Here is a 23,413-nt window from a genome sequence, read left to right as displayed (position 1 = left end):
AGGCCATCACATCAGGTCCCCGATGCTGGGGACCATATGTGATCCTCACTGGTGAGGACCTCCACCGTGAGGCTGTTAAGGCAAGTGAACTCAGAGGATTGCATCCTGGGATGGCTAATCATATTAAAATTAGATTGGAAATATTCAATTCAGCCATGTGTCCTTCCCAGGCGTGAGGCTAATTACACCATCAGATTGAGACTCATACGATTGCAAGAGGCAAGAAACCAGGGAGCAAAACCCAGCTTTTCACCTCTTGCGTGACCTTACCAACTTGCCACAACGATCGACCAGCGTGACAAGCCAGTAAGATTGCCCCTAAAGGGATTTTTCTCACCAGAGAGAAAAACAGCAAAAGAGGGAAATAAAAATACTGGTCTGAACTGGTCTTGTATAGTTTAAAATGGAACACCATTAAAACAGGGAAATAATAATGCAGGTCCAAACTGTTTTTTTGTTTACTTCGAGCTAGCAGTTGCACCATGAACCAGCTGGTCTTTAGCTGTTTATTATTTCTGTGTGTTGATAATTTAGGTGCCATCTTTGCAATGGAGTTTCTTCTTTTTTTTTATTCAAACCTGCATTTTTATTGACATTTTGTAAGAGAGGTTAAACCTCTTCCTGGTAGAAATGAAGGCAATTTTCACGCGTGCTTCAGAGCCAGAAGAGTTCATGAAGGCTCATTTACCCACCAGGATAATATGTATTGGTAAAGAGTGAGAAATTCAGAGGGGCGATCAGCCTTGGCACTGATCTGAGGACAGCTTGTCCATCTGTTATCTTGGCTACAGGTGATGCGAGGTGAAGGATTGGTAGTCAACAAAATGATGGAATTCACACACCCAAGAAAATTAAATGAAACCTCTGCTTTCCTTCTTCCCTTCCCAATTTCAGTCAACAGATTCTCTTCAGTGGAGTTATTTTTGTCCCTCGGCCTATTTTTCATCTTCGTTTAACTGAGTGTTTGTTTTAGACTTTTTTGCTTTTTTGAGCATGTGAATTTATCTTTTACTGTTAGTACAAATTTACAAGATGTAAAAATTTCTGGCAGTGCAAAAGAATGCACAGATCGGCAGGAAGGATCTTTGGGAAAAGTCCTGTAAAGGATTTCCCACATGTAAAAGTGGGAGTGACGTTGTTAACTTTCACATTTACAGCTGGAAACATTATAAAAAATTACTCAATTCTATTTGCAGAGTAGTTACTATTTTAAAGATAAGGTCCAGTGTTGTTCTAATGCTTTGTTTCATCTGCCTGGTCCGGATGTAAATCCAATTTAAGAATCATAGAATCCATACAGTGCAGAAGGAGGCCACTTGGCCCATCGGACCTGTGCCAACAACAATCCCACCTAGGCCTATTCCCCCCATGTATTTACCCTGCCAGCTCCCCCTCCGAAACTAAGGGGCAATTTACCATGGCCAATCCATCTAGCCCACACTTCTTTGAAGTGTGGGAGGAAACCAGAGCACCTGGAGGAAACCCACGCAGACACAGAGAACATGCAAACTCCACACAGACAGTGACCTGAGGCCGGAATTGAACCTGGGCCTGTGGTACTGTGAGGCAGCAGTGCTAACCACTGTGCTGCCTTTCACATCGGTAACGTTTTCTTTGACCCACTTCAAGGTCAAGCTCTCTCAGGCAGGTCTGATGTAGATTGGTGTCATATTGCTGTTCTTCTTTCAGGTCTCCAACAACCTCCGTTAAACTTCCACAATATTGGAAATCCTGATCTGAAGAACATAAAAATTGGTATAGATCGGAAATTCTTCAAGGTAAAGTTCGGTCTTTTCTGTTTGCAGAATAAAATTGTATGGATTATGGGTGTAGCCGTGGTGTGACAGGATAAAGTTCCCACCTACCCCTTTGGCCTGCTTGTGATTCCTCTCTAATATCTGCCAGAGAGTGAAACACTCTGATAAAACTGTTAGAGATTGGAGCAATTCCCTTCAAGTAACTGCAGAAAAATGACTTGCAATGTTTACGATTTTGAAAGCGAGGGGTGTGGAAGGGGAGGCAGCTCAATCACTGAAAGCACTGTAGCTTTTACTGCTGCATTCTGGGGTCTTGGAGGCACAGAATGGAACCTGTGTAGGCTATGAGCCAATCTAGTTTCTGTTGGGCCGATAGGATAGCAGACTGGGCAGAATTCTCCGACTGTCCAGCCTTGTCTCTTAAATGGCACGTGCTCAGAAAAGCAATAAAGTCTAAAACAAACACTCAGTTAAATGAAGGTGAAAAATAGGCTGAGGGACAAAAATAACTCCACTGAAGAGAGTGTGTTGAATGAACTTGGAAAAGGAAGAAAGAAGACACAAGTTTCATTTAAGTTTCTTGGGCATGTGAATTGTCTCCCTGCCTTCTGTGAAATCAATATCAAAGGGACGACACCCAGAGCATGAACCATGTGGATGTGGGTTCTGTCACTGTTTGCATCTCTGCCACCCCAACCAGAGTGACACTGCAGTTCCTCCCTCTCCAGCCCTTGCAGTGGGACCTAAATGTTTGTGGCAGTCCTTACATCCAGATAGGAGTTTGTGGTTTTGCATCTTGAAATTGTATTCGGTTCTAAATTTCCTCTTTGTCTTGCATTTTAACAGGATTGTGATGCTGAAATTTTTGACCTTTGCCATAAAGGTAAGGATACATGGATAACTGAAATTTTCCATTCTAAATTTATCATTACATAGGAACGTAGGAATTAGGAGCAGAAGTTGACAAATTCAGTCCTTCAGGCCTGCTCCTCCATTCAAACAGATCATGGCTGATCCCTCCCTGGTTTTAAATCCACCTCCCCACATGTTCCCCTTAGCCCCTAATTTTTTTTTTAAATTAGAATTATGCCTATCTCCTACTTGAAACCACTGAACAATTCTGACTCCACCACGCTATAGAACATTACAGCGCAGAACAGGCCCTTCGGCCCACGATGTTGCGCCGACCAGTTAAAAAAAAACAACAACAATGACCCACTAACCTAAACCAATCCCTTTTCGTCCATAAACCTGTCCACAGACCTCTTAAACGCCCCCAAACTAGGCGCATTTACAACTGCAGCAGGCAGGGCATTCCAATCCCTCACCACCATCTGGGTAAAGAACCTACCCCTGACATCTGTCCTATAACTACCCCCCCTTAGTTTAAAGCCATGCCCCCTCGTGCTAGATTTTTCCATCAGAGGAAAAAGGCTATCACTATCCACCCTATCTAAACCTCTAATCATCTTATATGTTTCAATAAGATCCCCTCTTAGCCGCCTTCTTTCCAGCGAAAACAGCCCCAAATCCCTCAGCCTCTCCTCATAGGATCTCCCCTCCATACCAGGCAACATCCTGGTAAACCTCCTCTGCACCCTCTCCAAAGCCTCCACATCCTTCCTGTAATGTGGGGACCAGAACTGCACACAATACTCCAAGTGCGGCCGCACCAGAGTTGTGTACAGTTGCAACATAACGCTACGACTCCTAAATTCAATCCCCCTACCAATAAACGCCAAGACACTGTATGCCTTCTTAACAACCTTATCTACTTGATTCCCAACTTTCAGGGATCTATGTACGCATACACCTAGATCCCTCTGCTCCTCCACACTATTCAAAGTCTTCCCGTTAGCCCTATACTCAACACATCTGTTATTCCTACCAAAGTGAATTACCTCACATTTCTCTGCATTAAACTCCATCTGCCACCTCTCGGCCCAGCTCTGCAACCTGTCTAAGTCTTCCTGCAAACTATGACACCCTTCCTCACTATCTACCACACCTCCGACTTTGGTGTCATCAGCAAATTTACTGATCCACCCAACTATACCCTCATCCAGATCATTAATAAAAATCACAAACAGCAGTGGCCCCAACACAGATCCCTGAGGCACACCACTTGTAACCGAACTCCATGATGAATATTTATCGTCAACCACTACCCTCTGTCTCCTATCCGCTAGCCAATTCCTAATCCAGTTCCCTAGATCACCCCCAATCCCATACATCTGCATTTTGTGCAGAAGCCTACCATGGTGAACCTTATCAAACGCCTTACTAAAATCCATATACACCACGTCCACTGCCTTACCCCCATCCACCTCTTTGGTCACTTTCTCAAAAAACTCAATAAGGTTAGTAAGGCACGACCTACCCGCCACAAAACCATGCTGACTATCTCCAATCAACTCATTACTCTCCAAATAACTATAAATCCTATCCCTAATAATTTTTTCCAAAACCTTGCCCACAACAGAAGTGAGACTCACCGGTCTATAATTCCCGGGGAAGTCTCTGTTCCCCTTCTTAAACAATGGGACAACATTCGCTAACCTCCAATCATCTGGTACTATACCAGAGGCCAACGACGACCTGAAGATCAGAGCCAGAGGCTCTGCAATCACTTCTCTTGCCTCCCAGAGAATCCTGGGGTAAATCCCATCCGGACCAGGGGACTTATCTATTTTCAGACCCTCCAGAATATCCAGCACATCCTCCTTATCAACTGTAACACTGTCAATTCCACTCCCCTGCAACCCAGTGTCCTCCTCAGCTATATCCATGTCCCCCTGCGTGAACACCGAAGAGAAACATTGGTTCAATGCTTCACCAATCTCCACCGGTTCCACACATAACTTCCCTCTGCCGTCTATAACTGGCCCTAACCTTGCCCTAACCAACCTTCTGTTCTTGACATACCTATAGAACGCCTTAGGATTCTCCTTAACCCTATCAGCCAAAGTCTTCTCATGCCCTCTTTTAGCCCTTCTTAGCTCGCTCTTCAACTCCCTCCTAGCCAATCTAAAGCTCTCTAGTGCACTATCCGAGTGCTCACGTCTCATCCGAACATAAGCCTCCTTTTTCTTTTTAACCAACGAATCAACTTTTTTGGTGCACCACGGTTCCCTAGCCTTACCAATTCCACCTTGCCTGACAGGGACATACCTATCACAGACTTGCAGTAGCTGCTCCTTGAAAAAACTCCACATTTCGGATGTTCCCAATCCCTGTAATCTCCTAGTCCACCCTATGTTTCCTAATTCTCTCCTAATAGCCTCATAATTACCCTTCCCCCAGCTAAAACCACTGGCCCGAGGTTCATGCCTATCCCTTTCCATCACTAAGGTGAACGTAACCGAATTGTGGTCACTATCACCAACATGCACACCAACTTCCAAATCCAACACCTGATCTGGCTCATTTCCCAGCACCAAATCCAATATAGCCTCACCTCTAGTTGGCCTATCTACATACTGAGTCAAAAATCCTTCCTGCACACTTTGCACAAAAACTGACCCCTCTAACGAGCTAGAGCTATAACAATTCCAATCAATATTAGTAAAGTTAAAATCCCCCATAACAATTACCCTATTACTTTCACTCCTAACCAGGATCGTCTCCGCAATCCTTTCCTCAATCTCTCTAGAACTTTTAGGAGGTCTATAAAAGACTCCCAACAGGGTGACCTCTCCTCTCCTATTTCTAATCTCCGCCCATACTACCTCAACAGACAAGTCCTCATCAAACCTCCTCTCTGACACTGTGATACAATCCCTGACCAATAATGCTACCCCTCCCCCCCTTCTACCTCCTTCTCTACTTCGACTAAAACATTTAAACCCCGGGACCTGCAGCATCCATTCCTGCCCCTGCTCTATCCATGTCTCTGAAATGGCCACAACATCGAAGTCCCAGGTACTAATCCACGCTGCAAGTTCACCCACTTTATTGCGAATACTCCTCGCATTGAAGTATACACATTTCAAACCCTGCTATGGGACAACGAATCCCACAAATTCACCACTCTCTGTGAGAAGTAGTTCTTCCTTATCTCAATGTTAAATCCGCCAGCTATCGTTCTGTACAGTGGGGCCGAAAATCTGCAGTAGAGCCTCCTCCTGCATCCATTAGGCCGTTCTGGACCCTAATCACAAACCTATACTTGTGAGATTTCCTGATGGGTGCTCTCTGGAAAGTAAGGCTGAGCGTGAGGAGAGGAGCAGTGGAGAAAGTGCCCACTAATATGGGAACCACTTCAGAGCCTGATTCTGGAGCACTGCAAGGTATGCCCGATGAAGTTGATACCTGTGTAAATGCAAACTTCAGTCCAGTGCCGGCGTGTTAATAATACAATCTTGCACCAATGGTAAATTCTCATTTTGAGCCATTTACAACCCAGCAAGAAGAAGGAGAGAAAAAAAAAGCACTATTCCTCTGACATACCACTTAATAGCTCAGAGATTGTTAGCAGAGATGTAGAAAAATTCCCCTGCTTAATGTAGGGCCTTGAGGGACTGGTGAAAAAATAAAATAAATTTATGGGCTTATATTAGGAGCGTGAAAAAAATGCCTAAAGAACAAGTATAAGTATGTATTAATTTTTTAAAAATCAGTAGCTCAGACAGATGTATCAAGCTAAATTTTGATTTATGACATGTCAGCTGGGCTGCTGTTTTGGTATTATCCAGCCTTGCCACATCCATGTCAGGGGAAAAGGATTGCAAATGGAAACCCTTAATTCTGATGTGTGGTACAAGAGGCCTCAACAAGCTAATATCCAATTGTCATGAACAGAAAATAAAACAGATGTTTTAAGAAGGGGGCTGAATGTAGTAAAAAGATGCAAGTTTGACCATTTCAGTATTTGAGAATCAATGTTGTTGCTTCTGCCATTCCTATGTAGCGGTGCAGTACCTACAAAGTTTTGGTGCAACACTGGTAGACATTCGCATCCCAGAGCTGGAGGAGGTACAAATTTCTCATGTTATCTGCATTCTGAGTGAGATACGGCAGTCCTTGGACATGGATTTTAATAATCAATACAACAAGATGGTAAGGAAATAATTAGATTCTGTTGAAAATACCAAGTTAAGCACTTAAATTTAATAGAAAAGATACCCTTAATTTTTTTAATTAGTGTCACTAATTAGTGTCACTGACTTAATGATGATTTGGTGAGTTCAACAATAAGGGAGTTGACTTCCTGTGTTTTGATGTCCCATCTTAAACTTGAAAAATGGGTTATGATTTTTTGATTTGATTTATTGTTGTCACATGTATTAACATACAATGAAAAGTATTGTTTCTTGCACGCTATACAGACAAAGCATACCATTCATAGGAAAGGAAAGAGAGAGTGCAGAATGTAGTGTTACAGTCATAGCTCAGGTGTAGAGAAGGATCAACTTTAACGCAAGGTAAGTCCATTCAAAAGTCTGATGGCAGCAGAGAAGAAGCTGTTCTTGAGTCAGTTGATATGTGACCTCGGACTTTTCAATGTTTTTCCCGAAGGAAGAAGGTGGAAGAGAGAATGCCCGGGGTGTGTGGGATCCTTAATTATGCTGGCTGCTTTGCCCAGGCAGCGGTAAATGTAGACAGAGTCAGTGGATGGGAGGCTGGTTTGCCTGATGGATTGGGCTACATTCACGATCTTTTGTAATTCCTTGGGCAGAGCAGGAGCCATACGAAGCTGTGATACAACCAGAAAGAATACTTTCTATGGTGCATCTGTAAAAGTTGGTGAGCGTCATAGCTAACATGTCAAACTCACAGTTCCATTTATCCATTTTTTTTAAAATAATACCTCTTGACAGTTTGGCTTGTATAATAGAATTAACTACCTAATGGTTGCCAACTGTGAAGCAAGGTGAGGAATTCCTTTTATGTGTTGTCAGCATGAGGCGATCAAGATTTGATTGCCTCATGTTTCTGCTGGTTACAAGACTGGAGGTTTAAAAAAGACTGTTCAAAATAGGATAGCTGACAGGCAAAATGACAGATGATAACTTTGTTTTTTAAAATCTTTATTCACTGCCTGAGAGTTTTTGTGTTTCTTCCTGACACTTGTCACGTTGGAAGTTGCGTACGTAGATTTAGACATTGTCGCTAGCTATTAGAACACCAATATGGTGTGAGTTCTTAGAGCTCCCACTGCAAAACAAATCACCATTTTTCTTAAACTATATCATCAGTATTTTCTTTTACAGAATCTAGATACTCGAGCAAGCTTAGCTTTTGCTTCTAAGTTCACTGCAATCGATTACATACAGGTATGTCACTATTTAAAGATAAGTTTAACTTATAAAAGGATTACTTTATTTTATATAACTCTGCCTTTCCATTAAGAGGGTAACTGTGAATCTACACATTGTTTGTATTGGGTTGACTGATGAAAGGTACATTTGTGGCAAAGTGAAAAGGTGTAACCAATCCTTGTTCATTCCTGGGGGACTTTGTATCTAAAAACGCTCACAAACTGGCACCTGTTTGAAAATCTCAGCAGCTGTAATGCCAGGACATTATATAAATGGAAGTTGTACAGCACTGAATCTTCCATCGGCTCAAGCCATAGTGAAGAACATAGAAACAAAGGACTTGGTAACAGGAGTAAGCCATGCCAGTCGACTCCATTCAATAACATCAAGGCTGAACTAATTGTGGTCTCAACTCTGCTTTCCTGGCTGCCCTCATTACCCTTGACTGCTCCAGCCTCTACTGTTTCTTGGGGAAGAGAATCCCAGGAGAAACAAAAACATCCTGATTTCAGTCTTAAAAGTGTAGATCGCTTGTGCTTAAACTGTGTTCCTAGTTCCAGAGACCCCCACAAAGGGAAACGTCTTCCTGATGTCCACCTTATAAAGTCACATCAAGATCTTGTATATCTCTGCTTTTCAGGGTAAATTTGAGATAAATAGGGTTGTTCTCCATTTGCATCACATCGCACCCGTTTCATTTCTCTTGTTCGGCAGCTTTCTGATGTAATCTTCCCTTCAGTTAACAATCAGCTCTTAAAATGACAATTTCTTCTTGTATCTTATACAGGCCAACCGTCAGCGATCAAGGTCAATTCAGTTCCTCAGAGAAATCTTCAGTGATGTACACTGCATCATCACACCAGGTAAGATCGTATTTTTGTCTAATACAGGTTAAAATGAGGTGTGCTGTGATATCTTCCTATTTTCAATGACTAGATTGAGATCCTCTGGAAGCAAAATATAAATTCAAGAAATTAAAACCAAACACAGAAAATTTTTCAGTGCGCTGCCCCACCCCAGCAGCGGGTCTTCTAGCAGCAAGGGAGGAGCCGCCATTGACTGGAGGAATCCCTGATGGCATAGTCAGCAAGCAACACAATTGTCCATTCACTTTGGCAGGGCTGGAAGATTCCACTGGCTGCCATCTCCACCACCAGAAATCCACTGAGGAGAGGCAGGGGAGGGGAGGGTTTCAGAAAATCCTCGCCAAGTGTCTGGTATTTTTATTATTTTGCAAATAACTTACAATCAGAACAACAGCAACAAAATGAAACAATCCAAGGCACTTCACAGGAGCCTTAAGATATTTAACAATGAGCCACATAAGGAGATAAGAGTGTCTTTAAGGAGGAATGTGAAGGGTATTCCAAAGCTTGGCAACTGAAGGCATGGACATCAAAAATTGAAGGTGCAAGACACCAGAATGAGAAGGACAAAGATATCGCAGAGGGTTGTGGGGCTGGATGGGATTACCAAAATTTAGAGGGGTGGGGCCCTGGAGGGATTTAAGAACAAGGATGAGAATTTTAAAGTCAAGATGCTGGTTGATGGGAAGCCAAGGTAGGTCAGTGAGCACAATGTGATAGGGGAAACCAGACTGGCTATGGAAGACATAAGCAGCAGAGTTTGGGATGAGCTCAAGTTTATGGAAGGTAGAATGTGTGAGATCAGCCAGGTGCGCATTGAAAATCTAAATGTAACAAAGGCATGAATGAGAGTTTCAGCATCAGATGGGCTGAGACAGGGGCAAAGTGGAAATAGTGGCAGCACAAGTTTGTGATCCAATGCTCACCTCAGGATGAAATGTGATACCAAGATTGAAAACGATTTGACTTAATCTCAAACTATTTCCAGGAAGTGAAATAGAGTTTGCAGAGTTTGATGTGGGGACTGAATACAATGGGTGTGACACTTACTGGCCATTCATGCCACGCTCCCACTGCAGCGAGGTCGGGGAATTTGACGTCCAGCCAGATCTCCGTTCACTGCAACGGGATGGGAAAATCCCACCAACATTCCTGTCAATGACTTTAGTCTCCCCAATATTTAATTGGAGGATGTTTCAGAGACACCTGTAGTCTTTTTTGGACTATGGCTAATTACTTATGTTTTCTGCTCAGCAAGTACACAATGTCAGATGAGCAAACTGATAATTTAGTGGCAGTGGAGGAGTTGGGAGAGGTGGTGATGACAGAAAGCTGGGTGTGGTCAGCATACTAGTGAAAACTAACATGGTGCTTCAGATAATTTCACCAAGGGGTAGCATGGAGATGAGAAATGGAACTGGGCCATGGATAGATTCTTGAGATTACCAGACATAACTGCACAAGTGGCAAGATCTTACTATTGCAATCTTACCAAGACTTTAAGTTTGACATAGACCCTTTCCAAGTAATGGAGCACTGGGGCTGGTAAGCTGAAAGCTGAAGTAATCTAGATTAAGATCAAATATAAAAGGCTTTTAGAAAATATGTTGATCACTTAAATTTTTGGCCCCTTTTCACCCAAGCTTTGTCAGCACAAAGCAATTTGCCAATCTCACAACTTACCTTGTATTTCACTGTGATATTCTAATAGTATATTATATAGTATATTATCGGAATGATCATTGTATTCAGTAGAGTGAAGGCGATGATTGTTGCAACCTCAACATGCACAAGAATATTTTGACTTGAGACTGATCTCTGAACATATGCTTTTGTCAGAGGGAATGAGAGGGTGTTGTACCTAATGAGAGAGACAGTAACTGGCATCTATAGCAACCACAGTGTTTAATATTTACCGTGGGGGTTTTGTTTGAAGTGTAAATTAGCAGCTGAGTTTCAGCATTACATTTAAGATGGGGGATTTCATTTTGACAGTGTCCTGAATTACTTGAGGATGCCACTCACAGCTATGTAGTAAATCCGTTTAGGAAGATGATGCTACCATAGACTAACATTGCATGCAATTTGGGACAATTAAGAATTTGTTAAAAATGGTAATTAGTAAGTGGTATTTGTAAACCTACCACTGATTCTGTGGCATTAAGATTAATCCATAGGCAAGTTTATTAATTGTTATATTTTTATGCTATTTGTATGTTCATAGCTATACCCTGTACTGCTCTACCTTCTGAACCCTCCGACTTCATCACAGGCTGCAGTGATTTCTATTCCTTGTTTTGCACAATTAGGTAAGAATATGGGATTTTTGGATAAAGAAATCAAGAAAAACAGATAATTCAACACATTCTGTGATTATGTTGGATGAAAGCTAAATATGTGGGCCTGTATTTTTGACTCGGGCTGGGGAAATATGAAATCAGGCTCATTTTGTGACTTCCAGATCCCATTCCTGCTATATTACTGTCTCTGAATCTTGGATGGGGAGATGTGAGAGCTCAGAGGCAGGCTGGTTAGAAGCTCTGCCTCAGTTCTCAGGATCAGCAATCCAGCTCCCAGTACAGTTCCTATGTATCTTAAACATGACTCCTCACCCATGCACATGCCTCACATATTCCCCAAACCACACAATGCTTCATTCATGCCCCCTTATATTCCCCATGCCTCTTCCCCACCATGTATCTTCCATACCCACTCACCCAGTATGCACAATGAGTTGATCTGACGATGTCTTTGAAATGGGTGTTAAAAAAATAAACTTCTAACAATCTAATTGAGCTGTAATTCAAAGACACTTAACCTGTAAAAAAGCTCTTAATTCATAGAAACTGTGAAAAAATATAAATCCCTTCAAGCGGTCATTCTATTGTAAAAGCAAACTAACCCATCTACTTACCATGTTAAAACTAGTAATCAAAATGTGAACACGGTTCCCTGCTGAGATAAGTGGTTCTAGGGCTCTTTGAAACTTAGCCAAGCCCTGGGAAATTTAAGCAACTGAGTTTATTAAAACAGAAAAAATAATGGCCTTTTCTAAAGATGCAGGTGGAGTTTAATTTTCACTTCAAACAAGATTTTTTTCAACCACTGGAGTAGAGCTTAGATTTTCTCTTACTTCCATTAGTAAGGGAATTTTGTTTCAAAGCTAAAGATCTCCTGACATTGAAATCACCATCCAAAACATGACAGAAATTTTCCCAATACATTCAAAACCATAGAAAAAATATATTATGGCACTTTCTCAATAGAAGTACTTAAATGTATCTCAACACTTAATATTGGTCAATATAATGGTAACATACTATTTCAAAGCATTGCACTTTTTTTTTTATTCATTCACGGCACACGGATGTCACTGGCTGGCCAGCATTCATTACCCATCCCTTGTTGCCCTTGAAGGGCAGTTGAGAGTCAACCATATTGCAGTGGCTCTGGAGTCACATGTAGGCCAGACTGATAAGAATGGCAGATTTCCTTCCTTAAAGGACATTAGTGGAGCCAGGTGGGTTTTTCCAACAATTGACAACAGTTTCACGGTCATCAGTGGATTCTTAATTCCAGATATTTTTTATTGAATTCAAATTCCACCATTTGCCATTGCAGGATTCAAACCAGAGTCTCCAGGACATTAGCTGAGTTTCTCGATTAATAATCTAGCGATAATATCGTTAGGCCATCACCTCTCCATGATGAATTGCTGCCGTTAAAATATTTACTTAAAAATTACTTTCAAGACAGCTTTAAATATTATTTGTCAAAGCATTTAACAATTCTTTGTCAGAATCTTCCTCAGCAGGCTTCCCTCAATGGTGTCTCACAATTAAGCAGTTTTTTTAGGGCTTAGAAAATTTGAACCAACACATATAAATAGTGGGTGTGAGGAAGTTCAAATTTGTTTTTGGGCTAATGGTGGCTACTCCAACATCAGAAAAAACACTTCTTTCAAGTCAGTAAACATTACACATTCAAATCTGTACATTCTAGCCTTTTGTGCCTTTAGGTACCCCTGTTTTTCTTGATCTTGTTCAGCAATTCCCCCACCTTTGACACCCTTATTCAAAGCAGAATCTTCATTATCTCTCACACAAGAACAACTTGTATTTGTATAGTGTCTTTAAAGTAACAGAACATCGCAAGACACATAACAGAAGTATTATAAAGTAGAATGTGACATGAAGCCAGGTGTGGCAATATTAGGGAAGGCGACACAAAGCTTGATTGAAGAGCTGGGGTTTTAAGGAGTGTTTTAAAGGAGGAAGGAGAGGCATAGAGAGGGAATTCCATAGTTTAGCGCCTTGGCAACTGAAGGCATTACCACTAATAGAGCGATTAAAATTTGGTTACCCAAAAGGCCAAAATTTGAGGAGTGCAGGTGTTTTGAGTGTTATGGGGCTGAAGGACATTGCCCCCGATGGCTTCAGTCTTGCCAACATTTCATTAGAAGAAACCTCTGGATACCTGGCACAGAATGTCGGATATGCAGTCTGAAATTGAGAGAGGTGGTGAGGAGAGAAGTGGTGGTGAGGTAGAGCTGGATGTGATCAGTGCACATGTAGAAACCAATGCTGGATTTTGGATGATGTTGCTGAGGGCAGAATGAAAATAAACAGGAGTAGGCCAAAGATAGCTGTGTTGGAATGGGAAGAAAATTAATTGATTCTCTGGCTATGATTGGAATAGTTAGGGAATAGAACCAGGTGGGTACAGTCCCATCCAGCTTGATGAATGTGGAGGGGCATTAAAGGAGGATGGTGTGGTCCAACATATCCATTTGCAGACAGGTTGAGAATGTTGGCAAGTGTGAAGTTGTCCACTTTGGTAGGAATAATGGTAGGAAGGACTATTACTTACATGGCGAAAAACTGCAGCAGGCGACGGTGCAGAGGGACCTCGGGGTCCTTGTGCACGAGTCGCAAAAACCCAGCCTGTAGGTGCAGCAGGTGGTCAGGAAGGCGAATGGGATGCTGGCCTTCACAGCGAGGGGGATTGAATATAAAAGTAGGGAGGTCTTGCTGCAACTGTACAGGGCACTGGTGAGGCCGCAGCTGGAGTACTGTGTGCAGTTTTGGTCGCCGCACTTACGCAAGGATATTTTGGCCTTGGAGGGAGTGCAGAGGAGGTTTACTAGGCTGATACCGGAGTTGAGGGGGTTGAACAATGAGGAGAGGCTGAATAAACTAGGCTTGTACTCGTTAGAGTTTAGAAGAATGAGGGGAGATCTCATTGAGACGTATAAGATGATGAATGGGATGGATAGGATAGAGGTGGAGAGACTCTTCCTGCTCAGAAAGGACAGTAGGACTAGAGGGCACAGCCTCAAGATAAAGGGGGGGTGGTTTAGAACGGAGTTGAGGAGGAACTTCTTCACTCAAAGGGTGGTGAACCTCTGGAATTCTCTGCCCATTGAAGTGGTGGAGGCTGCCTCGCTAAATATATTTAAGACGCGGGTTGATGGGTTTTTGATAGGCAAGGGGATTAAGGGTTATGGGGAGAGGGCGGGAAAGTGGAACTGAGACACGACAGATCAGTCATGATCTTATTGAATGGCGGGGCAGGCTCGAAGGGCTAGATGGCCTACTCCTGCTCCTATTTCTTATGCTCTTATGATGAGGAGCGATAGTTTGCCGTTGTCATATTTACATAGGATGTCATTATGATTTCATTAGGAGAACATAAGGCGATAAAGGGATATTGATAGGTTAAGCAAGTGGCAAAAATCTGGCAAATTGAGTATAAATTGGGAAAATGTGAAATTGTCCATTTTGGCAAGAAGTGTAAAAATGAAGCTTATTATTTAAATGATGAGGACTTGCAGAGCACTGAAATGCAGAGGGAGCTAGGTGTCCTATTGCACGAATCACAAACAGTTAGTATTCAGGTACAGCAAGTAATTAGGAAGAGTAATAGAATGTTATATATTGTGTGAGAAGTTGAATACAAAGGTAGAGGGGTTATGCTTCAGTTATACTGGGCACTAGTACTTTGTATAGTATTCATCTCCTTATTTAAGGAAGGATATAAATGTGTTAGAAGCAATTCAGAGGTTTACCAGACTAATACCAGGAATGCACAAGTTGTCAAATGAGGAAAGGTTGGACAGGTTAGGCTTGTATCCGCTGGATTTAGAAAAGTAAGAGGTGACTTGATTGAGATGTACAAGATCGTGAGGGGACATGACAGGGTAGATGTGAAAGGATGTTTCCTCTTGTAGAAAAATCTGGAACCAGGAGTCCCAGTCTGAAAATCAGGGATGGCCCATTTAAGAACGAGATTAGGAGAATTTTTTTTAAGTTGGAGAATAGAGGGTTTGGAACTCCTTTCCTCAAAAGAAGTGGAATCTTTGGATTTTTTTTAAGGCACAGATAGGTAGATTTTTGATGAGGGGTGTGAAAGCTTATGGGAGGGAATATGGAGAAATCTGATCAGCCATGAGCTTATTAAAAGCAGGCTCGAGGGCCAATTCTTGCTCCTGTTTTATTTCTATGTACAAGAGCTGTTTTGGTATTGTGACCAGGGTGGATGGGGGATTGTTAAGATCAAACAAAATTACAGCACTGAACCAGGTCCTTCGACCCTCCAAGCCTGCACCAACCATGCTGCTCAACATAAATAAAACCATCTACCCTTCTGGGGACCATATCCCTCTGTTCCCATTCTATTCATGTATTTGTCAAGATGCCCCTTAAAAGTCACTATCGTATCCGCTTCCACTACCTCCCCCGGCAATGAATTCCAGGCACCCACTACCCTCTGTGTAAAAAATCTGCCACGTACATCTCCTTTAAACCTTGCCCCTTGCACCTTAAACCTGTGCCCCCTAGTAATTGAATCTTCCTGGGAAAAAGCTTCTGACTAGCCATTCTGTCCATTGCCTCTTATAATCTTGTAGACTTTTATCAGGTTGTCCCTCAACCTCCATCATTCCAGTGAGAACAAACCAAGTTTCTCCAACCTCCCCTCATAGCTAATGCCTTCCATATCAGGCAATATCCTGGTAAATCTTTTTCTGTACCCTCTCCAAAGCTTCCATACCCTTCAGGTAGTGTGGCAACCTGAATTGAACACTATATTCCAAGTGTGGTCTACCTAAGATTCTATAAAGCTGCAATATGATTTGCCAATTTTTAAACTCAGTGTCCAGCCCAATGAAGGCAAGCATTCCTTCCTGACTACCTTCTCCACCTGCATTGCCACTTTCAGCGACCTGTGTCCCTCTCCACCCAGATCCCTCTGCCTATCAATACTCTTAAGGATTTTGCCATTTGCTGTATATTTCCTATCTGTTTTAGACTTTCCAAAGTGCATTACCTCAAATTTGTCTGGATTAAACTCCATCTGCCATCTCTCCACCCGAGTCTCCAACCAATCTATATCTTACTGTATCCTCTGATGATCCTTATCATAATCTGCAAATCCACCAAACTTTGTGTCGTCCGCAAACTTACGAATCAAATCAGTTACATTTTCTTCCAAACCATTATATATTACAAACGGCAAAGGTCCCAGCACTGATTCCTGAGGAATGCCACTTGTCACAGTCCTCCATTCAGAAATCCACCTTTTCACTGCTACCCTGTTTTCTTTGACCAAGCCAGTTTTGTATCCACTTTGCCAGCTTACCTCTGATCCCATACAACTTCACCTTCTGCACCAGTTTGCCACGAGGGATCTCTTCAAAGGCCTTACTGAAGTCCATGTAGACAATGTCCACTGCCCTACCCTCATCAATCATCTTCATCACTTCCTTGAAAAACTTGATCAAATTAGTGAGACACGACCTCCCTTTACAAAACCATGTTGCCTCTCACTAATACTTCCACTTATTTTCAGGTGGGAATAAATCCTGTCTGGAAGAATCCACTCCAATAATTTTCCTACCACTGATGTAAGGTTCACCAGCCTGTAATTACCTGGATTATTCTTGCTACCCTCCTTAACCAAAGGAATGACATTGGCTATTCTCCAATCCTTTGGGACTTAGCCTGTAGCCAGTGAGGATACAAAGATTTTTCTCAAAGCCCCAGTAATTTCCTCCCTTGCCTGTCTCAGTATTCTGGGATATATCCCATCAAGAACCCCAGTATCTCCTTTTTGATCTCAATATGGCTCAAATTATCTACACACCCTTTCCCAGACTCATCATCCATCAAGTCCTTCTCTTTGGTGAGTACTCATTTAATACTTCGCCCATTTCCTCTGGCTCCACGCATAGATTCCCTCTTCTGTCCTTGAATAGGCCAACCCTCTCTCTGGCTACCCTCTTGCTCTTTAGATATTTATAAAAAGCCTTGGGGCTTCCCTTAATCCTGCTGGCCAATCATTTTTCATGATCCCATTTAGCCCTCCTTACTCCTTGCTTAAATTTCTTTCTATTTCCTTGTGTTCTACATTTGCTTCGTGTGTTCCCAGCCTCTTAGTTTTGACAAATGCTTCCTTTTTCACTTTGACTAGGCTCACAATATCTCTCGTTATCCAAGGTTCCCAAAACTTGCCATACTTATCCTTCATCCTTACAGAAAAGTGCCAGTTCTGAATCCCTATCAACTTGCACTTGAAAGCCTCCCACATATCAGATGTTGATTTGCCCTCAAATATCTGCCTCCAGTCTACACCTTTTAATTCCTGTCTAATATTGTTGTAATTAGCCTTCCCCCAATTCAGCATCTTAACTTGAGGACTACACTTATCTTTGTCCATCAGTACCTTAAAGCTTACTGAATTATGGTCACTGTTTCTGAACTGCTCCCCTACTAAAACATTGACCATCTGGCCGGGCTCATTCCCCAATACTAGGTCCAGTATGGCCCCTTCCCTAGTTGGACTATCTAGATACTGTTCCAAGAAGCCCTCCTGGATGTGCGTTACAAACTCTGTCCCTAGCACTAAGTGAGTCCCAGTCAATATTGGGGAAATTAAAATCTCTCACCACAACAATCCTGTTTCTTTTACACCTTGCCAAAATCTGCCTACATGTCTGTTCCTCTATCTCCCAGTGGCAGTTGGGTGGCAGTTATGGAAACAATGAGAAGAAAACTGAGCAGGAGTACACAGTATATATACATCATGGTCAGATATACAAATAACGTCCATAATCAAATAAGCTTCAATTACAGGTGGCACAGTGGTTATCACCGCTGCCTCACGTGTCAGGGACCCGTGTTCGATTCCCAGCTTGGGTGACTGGAGTTTGCATGTTCTGCCCGTGTCTGTGTGGGTTACCTCCAGATTCTCCAGTTTCCTCCCACGTTCCAAAGATGTGCAGATTAGCTTGTTTGGCAAAGCTAAATTGCAGCTTAGTGTCAGGAGGACTAGATGGGTAAATATGTGGGGTTTTGGGATGGTGCAGGCTCAATGGGCCAAATAGCCTCCTTCTGCACCGTAGGAATTCCAAGATTCTATTCTATGATTCTAAGCTGTGGAAATTCCTAATCTAAGCAGCTGATATATTTTTTTCATCCCAGGTATATGCAGCTTGCGAATTTTACAGGAATTCCTGCTCTTGTGGTTCCAGTCGGGTACAGCTCCTCTAATCTACCCATAAACCTTCAGGTAAATGTTGCATTCTTTCAATATCAATACAGATACCCCAAGAAAGAAATCCTGAGTGAACAAGACAAAAATTCCTCTTGCTGTTTGATTCAGTGCAATGATAAAGGTCACAAATGCAGTGTTGATTCTGTGACGTGACTGTAAGAGTTCAACAACTGTAAAAATGAAACTGCAATCTGCAGAATGTGAAATGCAACCTACAGGAAAGATTCAAAATATGTTGTAATCAGGATTGATCAGCCTGAGTTGAGTTAGATTTGGCATATGCCAAAACATAAAATATGATTTGGAACCATAGATCATAGAATCCTATAGTGCAGAAGGAGGCCATTGAATCTGCACAGACCACAGTCCTACCAGGCACTATCCCCATATAACCCCATTTATTTACCTTAGCTAGTCCCTCTGACACTAAGGGACAATTTTAGTATTGCCAATCCACCTAACCTGCACATTTTTGGACTATGGGATGAAATCGGAGTGCCCAGAGGAAACCCATGCAGACACGGGGAGAACATGCAGACTTCACACAGACATTGTTCCAAGCCAGGAATCAAACCCGCATCCTTGACGCTGTGAAGCAGCAGTGCTAACCACTGTACCACCGTGCCGTCCCAGTGAAAAAAATTAATTTTTCTACTATAAAATTGATTGATAATTTGTTTTTCTTCCCCCTCCCACAGCCAGCAACATGTTTGCACCATGTTAATGGTTGCTATCAGCCTTTACCTTCCAGATCATACCAGAATATCTAGCCCTGCCTCTTTGTCTTGTCAGTCAATTAAGTTCTATCATTGCATTGAAATCACATTGTCTGAGCTCATATTTTTGAAAAAAAATAGGCAATTCTGTTAATAATTCTGATTCTTTCCCCCAGATTATGGGTAAATGGTGGGATGAAGCAATTCTTTTCCGGGTTGGAATGAAGGTGGAACAGTTCCGTGATGAAACAATGAAACCTCAGATTTATTATGATGTTCTGCAATAAAGCATTCAGTACCTCAGGGTGATTTATTGTATTTTACAAACTGAAGCCATGTTCATATTCATCTACTTGTGGGAAGCATTTAACCCTTATGTATAATAACGTGAAATTTGAAGTTGTCTCTTTTTTTTTATATATATATAAGATTTTATTAACTTATCCCCTGCTGTGCTCCTGTGTTCTCAACCTTCTACATTTCTGTGTTGTGTACAGCTTTGTTTTACAGCCCCCCCTGCTGGGAGACCAGATTGTGTGGTTTCACACACGGCCATCCTCTTCTCTCTTACAGATTACCTGCAGACTGTTGGCTATCGAGAAGGGTGTAAGATTAAGACAGTTACATGCGCACATAAAATGAATGATCTAATCATAAGAGTGTTAAAGGAACTGACAGTAGATGTACTGTTTAAATTGTTTAAACAGTTCAAACTAATGCTTTCAAGGAGGAATTTAATTCTGAATGAGAATCTATCTAATTAAAGATCAACATTCTGACGTTCTATGCCCAATAATTCCATTGTTAATGATGGTCACTGAGCAGCCTAATCGTTAAATCTGGGAGTCACGGAGAAACATTTGGGGCTTGTAACACCATGTTAAACAATAGTATTTGTTCTTGCAGCATTGTCTGCTTTTCCTTTTTGCATACTAGAGTATGGAACACATTGAAGTACATAAATCTGGATTTTGATGACAGATAAATATTATTTCTTAAGTTGTCATGAGCTTTTCCAAAGATGTAACCTAGTACATAATGCAAAATGCTAAAAATCTGAAACAAGATGCAGAAAATGCTATAAAAACAGTATCTGAGAAAACACGGAAGTTTATGCTTCGGTTGCAGAAGGGTCTGCATCATAATAATGAAACTAAACTTTATTATCAGATCAAGTTAACCTAGAAATGATTGGACTATATGGCAAATTATAAAACTGAGTTTTGTTTAAATCCTTATTCATAATACATGTAGCTTAGCTAATTACCATTGTGTAGAAAGACGTGAAATCCATTTAAGAACATAAGAAATAGGAGCAGGAGTAGGCCATCTAGCCCTTTGAGCCTGCCTCACCATTCAATAAGATCATGGCTGATCTGAAGTGGATCAGTTCCACTTTCCCGCTTTCTCCCCATAACCCTTAATTCCCTTGCCTGTCAAAAACCTCTCTACCCGTGACTTAAATATATTTAGCGAGGTAGCCTCCACCACTTCAGCAGGCAGAGAATTCCAGAGATTCACCACCCTTTGAGTGAAGAAGTTCCTCCTCAACTCTGATCTAAACTGCACCCCCCTTATCTTGAGGCTGTGCCCTCTAGTCCTGCTATCCTTTCTAAGCGGGAAGAATCTCTCTACCTCTACCCTATCCATCCCCTCCGTTATCTTATACGTCTCTATAAGATCCCCCCTCATCCTTCTAAACTCCAACGAGTACAGACCTAGTCTATTTAGTCTCTCTTCATAGTCCAACCCCCTCATCTCCAGTATCAGCCTAGTGAACCTCCTCTGCACTCCCTCCAAGGCCAAAATATCCTTCCGCAAGTGTGGCGACCAAAACTGCACACAGTACTCCAGCTACGGCCTCACCAGTACCCTGTACAGTTGCAGCAAGACCTCCCTGCTTTTGTATTCTATCCCCCTCGCTATAAAGGCCAGCATTCCATTCTTGATCACCTGCAGACTGGGTTTTTGCGACTCGTGCACAAGGACCCCCAGGTCCCTCTGCACTGTAGCATGCTGCAGCTTTTCGCCTTTTAAATAATAATCCCAATTGAATTATTATTATTATTATTATTATTGCTGCTTGTTTATGTATTAATTATTGCTGCTTGTTTATGTATTAATCTTTAACTTGGCTTCTAATGTTGAAACATACTATGTTATACTATAACATCAAAATACCGGAGATGTGAGTTAAAAACAAAATGCTGGAAAAATCCAGCACGCCTGGCAGCATTCACAGAGAGAAAAGCAGTTAATGTTTTGAGTCCATTATGACTTCTTCAGAGTATCTGAGTTTTTTTAGCCTGATACTACAAAGGCACTAAGATTTGACTTTTGCCTGCCAGTGGGGAGAGGCTATCAGAGTGTCCTGTTCCCAAAGGAGTTCTGTCTATAGAATTTTACATTCGTAGTGAGTTGAATAAACATTGCAGGTCTTTCAACTAAAAACGAATTTTGTCCTCAACATCAAAGCTTTCTGGCAAGCTATTTCTGCACAATTAATAATACATTATGAATAGAAACGACATGTGTCTTCCTTCAGTGGTTCTGAATTTACTCTGTATAACTCTCATTCTTTTGAACTGCTAAGATAACCATGTTGCTGATGTTAAGTTTGGAATGGGATCTTGAACGTTGATATTGGACCATCATTCAATCTGCCCCATTTTCCCTTGCATTGATTTCAATGGAAAGGAAAATCAGACGAGGTATCAAACAGGTGATCAGTCCAACATTGTCCATTCTATACCCTGCTGAAATCAAAACTCCAGTGACTGTTACTAAACAATGAAGATGAGCACAATTTTTATTACATATTTGAATAGAAATCCTGTATTGTTGCTGATTTGTGTTTTTAACTATTACTGTAGGTCTATTGTGACAAGACAGACCAACCAGCTAATTGTGCTGCCCCAATGAATCTGTTCAGTTGGATAGACCATCCACTGAAATACTTTGGCTGAGTGTGAGAAACCCCATCAGCTTTTTGGGTACTATGTTCAACATCTGAATCTTGGAAATATTGATTCTAATAAAAGATCTTTTCACCTTCAGAACTGAAGAATAGTGTTATCACTTATTAGAAAACCAGTTTATAAAAGACCTAGGGCTGTAACTTCAGCGCTCCAAGGCAACACAATAGGGAGGAGGGGGAACGGGTGGGAATACCCCAAAGATGCGCTGGGGTATCCCCCACCCCCTGGAAATTCCCAGGTAAATATTCATGGTAATTAGCTAGGAAGGGCAAACTTCCCATGGGCGATTGCCCTGCACAGGGAACCAACCATCTGAAAATGTGATTTAAATCTCAAGCTTCAGATAGTCACCTTATGAGCACTGTTCCCTCACAGCACCAGGGACCAGGTTTCAATTTCCGGTTTGGGTAGCAGTCTGTGTGGCATTTGCACATTCTCCTCACATTCTGCGTGGGTTTCCTCCGGGTGCTCCGGTTTCCCCTCTCAGTCCAAAAATGTGTGGGCTAGGCTGATTGGTCATGGTAAATTGTTCCTTACTGTCAGGGGATTAAAAGGGTAAATATGTGAGATTACGAGGATAGGGCCAGTGGGATTGTTGTCAGTGCAGGCTTGATGGGCCGAATGGCTTCCTTCTGCACTGTAGGGATTCTATGATCAATAGTTAGCCAGGAAAAAGTAGAATAATTAAAACCACTTGTAGCTTCTGGGTAAAGTTTTTGTACAGACTCCACACCATATCTCTCCACCTTGCCCCTCAAACACCTTCCCCTTCTATAGGACCCTCCCTCCCCCTCCCACAGCACCCAGGATAAGGCAATATAAAGTAGTCCAAAGCCCATAACTGAAGGCCCCAGGAACACCCTGCCGGCATAGCTCTCATCCCACCTGAGTCGGAAGGTCAGGCAAGAAAGGATTGGAAAAATCTCAAGATTTTGGAAACAAGATCACGTTGGCATACCATTAGGCAGGACTATTAGGAAGTCACAAGCCCCTTTCCATAGGTTTAGTTTAGCTGGGATGAAAGGAGTTTACAACGTAAACATCTTATAAAACCGTTCATTGATAACCAAGGAAGAGCATGAAGCTCATTAATATAAAGATTGTCTGTCTGTGTAATTATCAAGTCTGATGGTTAGAATGTTGCTTCCCCCAAACTGGATGCTTGCCCCCTTGCCGGTGAGACAACTAACTGACGAGAATCATTATTGCTCTGCAGTAGCGGAGACCAGGCACCATGGCCACGTCAAGGGATTGGGGGCCATTGAAACCCCTGGTGGTTGAGGG

At 42.0% G+C, this 23,413-nt stretch overlaps 1 protein-coding gene across 2 annotated transcripts in view; it reads left to right on the top strand.

The window, feature by feature from the left end:
• Positions 1-20,710, top strand: part of LOC145352947 (uncharacterized) — a 55,934-nt gene extending 35,224 nt beyond the window's left edge. Inside the window, exons 13-20 of one of the 2 annotated variants that reach the window (XM_080203255.1) lie at positions 1,690-1,778; positions 2,604-2,640; positions 6,667-6,815; positions 7,970-8,032; positions 8,805-8,880; positions 11,108-11,192; positions 18,363-18,450; positions 19,328-20,707. In XM_080203255.1, coding sequence (XP_080059381.1) covers positions 1,690-1,778; positions 2,604-2,640; positions 6,667-6,815; positions 7,970-8,032; positions 8,805-8,880; positions 11,108-11,192; positions 18,363-18,450; positions 19,328-19,438 — 698 coding nt within the window. In that variant the 3' untranslated portion in view covers positions 19,439-20,707. Of the gene's footprint in view, positions 1-1,689; positions 1,779-2,603; positions 2,641-6,666; positions 6,816-7,969; positions 8,033-8,804; positions 8,881-11,107; positions 11,193-18,362; positions 18,451-19,327 lie in introns of both variants that reach the window. The other variant, XM_080203256.1, reaches the window with a different exon arrangement.
• Positions 20,711-23,413: the final 2,703 nt, after the last annotated feature.

The sequence above is a fragment of the Carcharhinus amblyrhynchos genome, chromosome 15 (assembly GCF_965287045.1).
Source record: "Carcharhinus amblyrhynchos chromosome 15, sCarAmb.v2.hapA, whole genome shotgun sequence".
Lineage (NCBI taxonomy): Eukaryota > Metazoa > Chordata > Chondrichthyes > Carcharhiniformes > Carcharhinidae > Carcharhinus > Carcharhinus amblyrhynchos.
This window is presented reverse-complemented; position numbering and strand designations above follow the sequence as displayed.